General features: G+C 37.3%; 1 protein-coding gene across 1 annotated transcript; it reads right to left on the bottom strand.

Annotated features, from left to right (window-relative positions):
- Window positions 1–337: 337 nt before the first annotated feature.
- LOC128504517 (vomeronasal type-2 receptor 26-like) lies at window positions 338–2,209 on the bottom strand. Its single transcript, XM_053474998.1, has 2 exons — window positions 2,110–2,209; window positions 338–1,116 (listed from the first exon to the last, which is right to left on the bottom strand). Exons 1-2 carry the CDS (start codon window positions 2,207–2,209, stop codon window positions 338–340), a joined length of 879 nt encoding a protein of 292 aa, XP_053330973.1.
- Window positions 2,210–2,637: the final 428 nt, after the last annotated feature.

Raw genomic sequence — 2,637 nt, 5'->3', positions numbered from 1 at the left:
TATGTTATACTTTACACTTGGCTATAGATTCTTGGTCTCTTGACATGGTCTAGGTTGCATGGCCGGACATCTCTCTCCTGTATCACTTGGGTCTTTGACACAACTTTTCATTTCAGCTATTTCCATATATGTGGAAAGTGTTGAACACACACTTTGTACCAAAAGGCTTATATGTACATAACCAGAATTTTATTAAAGCATGTGCATAAAGTTTCAAGGAACAGAGCCTAAGTGTCCACAGTCCTAAGAAGTACCATTCCTGAGAACACTTTAGAACTTTAGAGTCTTTTTGGCTATCTTTGTAGGACCAAAAAGGCCCTTTTAACTACAATGAGTTTTATGAAAAGTTTTTATGTAAAAGATGTCGTTTAGTGTTAAGTTCAGCTCTAAACAGAATAATAAAACATTTTGGGAGATATATACATGTTGCAATTCCAAGACTTGAAGCCAGAGTAGCAAATATCTCTACAGCTACCATGTTTTTTCCCTTGCTGCTCAGATAGGCCGGTATAGCACAGACCCACACACTGCAGAACACCAGCATGCTGAATGTGATGTATTTGGCTTCATTAAAGTTGTCTGGCAATGTCCGTACCATGAAAGCTAGAACAAAACTCACAGCTGCCAGAAGCCCCATGTAACCCAACATACAGAAAAAGGCCAAGAGAGAACCTTCATTACATTGAACAATGATTTTCCCAGTAACGGCGTGCATGTCTAATTCCTGAAATGGGGGAGAGAGTAACAACCAAATGACACTGATCAGAACCTGACCGCAGGAGCCGACCAAGACAACGGCATTGGACATCTTCAGTCCCACCCAATTTCTCCAGGTGCTGCCAGGTTTTGTGGCTTTGAAGGCAATACAAACCATGATGGTCTTGGCCAACACACAAGACAGAGCTACGGAAAAAGTAGTTCCAAAGGAAATATGACGTATCATGCAGGTTATATCCAACGGGCGTCCAATGAACAAAAACACGCAGAGGAAGCTCAGTTTGAGGGAGACCAGGAGGACAAAGCTCAGGTTCCTATTATTAGCTTTAACAATGGGGGTGTCTCGGAATGAGATAAATATTGCAATTATGAGAGTAGTAACAAGAACTGAGAATATAGCTGTAACACAAAAAACGTTAGATAAAATGTCCGTTTTATAGGATAGAAACTCCAGTATTTTGGGAATACACTTGGTTTTCCTTTGGTCAGGCCATTCATTTTCAGGACAATTGGAGCAGTCTTCGCTGTCTAGCACATAAAATATCACATGGATGACATGTTATCAATACTGGATTTTAAAAAAAAATAAATGTATAAACTGATCTCAAAACTCCCACATCTAATGCATGTCTTGCCCTGAAGTTCTCTCAATTCTCCTTCCTCATCCTCACAAGGGCAGGTCTACATATTTCTCTCTTCCAAATTTAGCATTGACAGATCAGTTTTACTATGATGAGTATTTCCCTTACAAAAAAATTACTGCAGTTTTTGTGAAGTAATACTGCAGTTTTTTGGACATGAAAAAACTGCAATACTGCACTTTTACTGCAGTATTACTGCACATTTACTGCAGTTTTACTGCATTTGTACTTTACTGTACTGCAGTTTTACTGCAGTTATTTTTGTACGGAAGTACAAATGCAATAAAGCTACAGTACATTGAAGTACAACTGCAGGTTTGCAATATAAAAAAAAAAAGTGCGGTAAATGTGCAGTAATACTGCAGTACAGTGAAGTACAAATGCAGTAAAAGTGCAGTATTGCAGTTTTTTCATGTCCAAAAAACTGCAGTATTACTTCAGAAAAACTGCAGTAATTTTTCGTAAGGGTTGTTTTTGTTCCTGTCTTATGTGGAAACTAGGCTATAGCATGGATATATTTTTTTATAGAAGGATATGTCCTAAAACAATGAGGTTCTCCTTAGACTCTCAATACTAGGGGACAGGAAGCGTCTGGGGACAGTTAAATATATATTTTATATTAGGAAAAGTTTTACTTCCAGCTCAGACACAGTATCTGCTATTTTCTCTGTCCAAGATCATATTCCATGATTGTGAATTTGCAGATTTAATTACATTCTAAGGAAATTCTCTTGGTGGTAGAATGACGTACCTGATACATTGGTAAATTCTCCTTCTGAACATGGGATACAGTCATAGCAGCAAATGTGATATCCTTCTCCTATTGCTTTTCTGAATCCTGGGTGACACATTTCCGTGCACCTCAATCGAGGCATCTAAAGGAAGAACTCATAGTTTATAGACGGAAGTATCAGTGATGCTGGTGTGAAAAAAAAATCAACAAGATTCCAAAAATAAAGTATTTAACATTAAAGTATAATTATCTACTATGAAAATCAATGTTTGCCATGCTTTCTTACATTTTTCAAATATCTACAGTTTCAGACCAGAATGAAAAAATAATAATAATATTAAAGCAGAGCAGGAATAGATTTGTGGGACCAGTCCCCAAAAAGAGACGTGGCTGATGTATGCTTTAACATAAGTTCAATACATTTAATTGAAAAGAAAATAATGCAATTTTTTGCATAATAGAATATTTTCAAGCATGTACATTTTTGACATTTGCATGTGATCTAGGCTAAGGCCAGACGCTCCAGAGTGGTAGGGAGCCATGGAT

The sequence above is a fragment of the Spea bombifrons genome, chromosome 1, assembly GCF_027358695.1.
Source record: "Spea bombifrons isolate aSpeBom1 chromosome 1, aSpeBom1.2.pri, whole genome shotgun sequence".
In the NCBI taxonomy this organism is placed as follows: Eukaryota; Metazoa; Chordata; class Amphibia; order Anura; family Pelobatidae; genus Spea; species Spea bombifrons.
Note: the sequence above shows the minus strand (reverse complement) of the source record. Positions and strands in the feature narration are given on the sequence as shown.

Excerpts from the sequence above, each read along its gene's own strand:
- LOC128504517 (XM_053474998.1), bottom strand. The coding sequence starts at position 2,209 with ATGTGTCACCCAGGATTCAGAAAAGCAATAGGAGAAGGATATCACATT. Across the intron at positions 1,117-2,109 it reads AGAATTTACCAATGTATCAG|CTATATTCTCAGTTCTTGTT; the intron begins GTACGTCATTCT and ends TTTGTGTTACAG.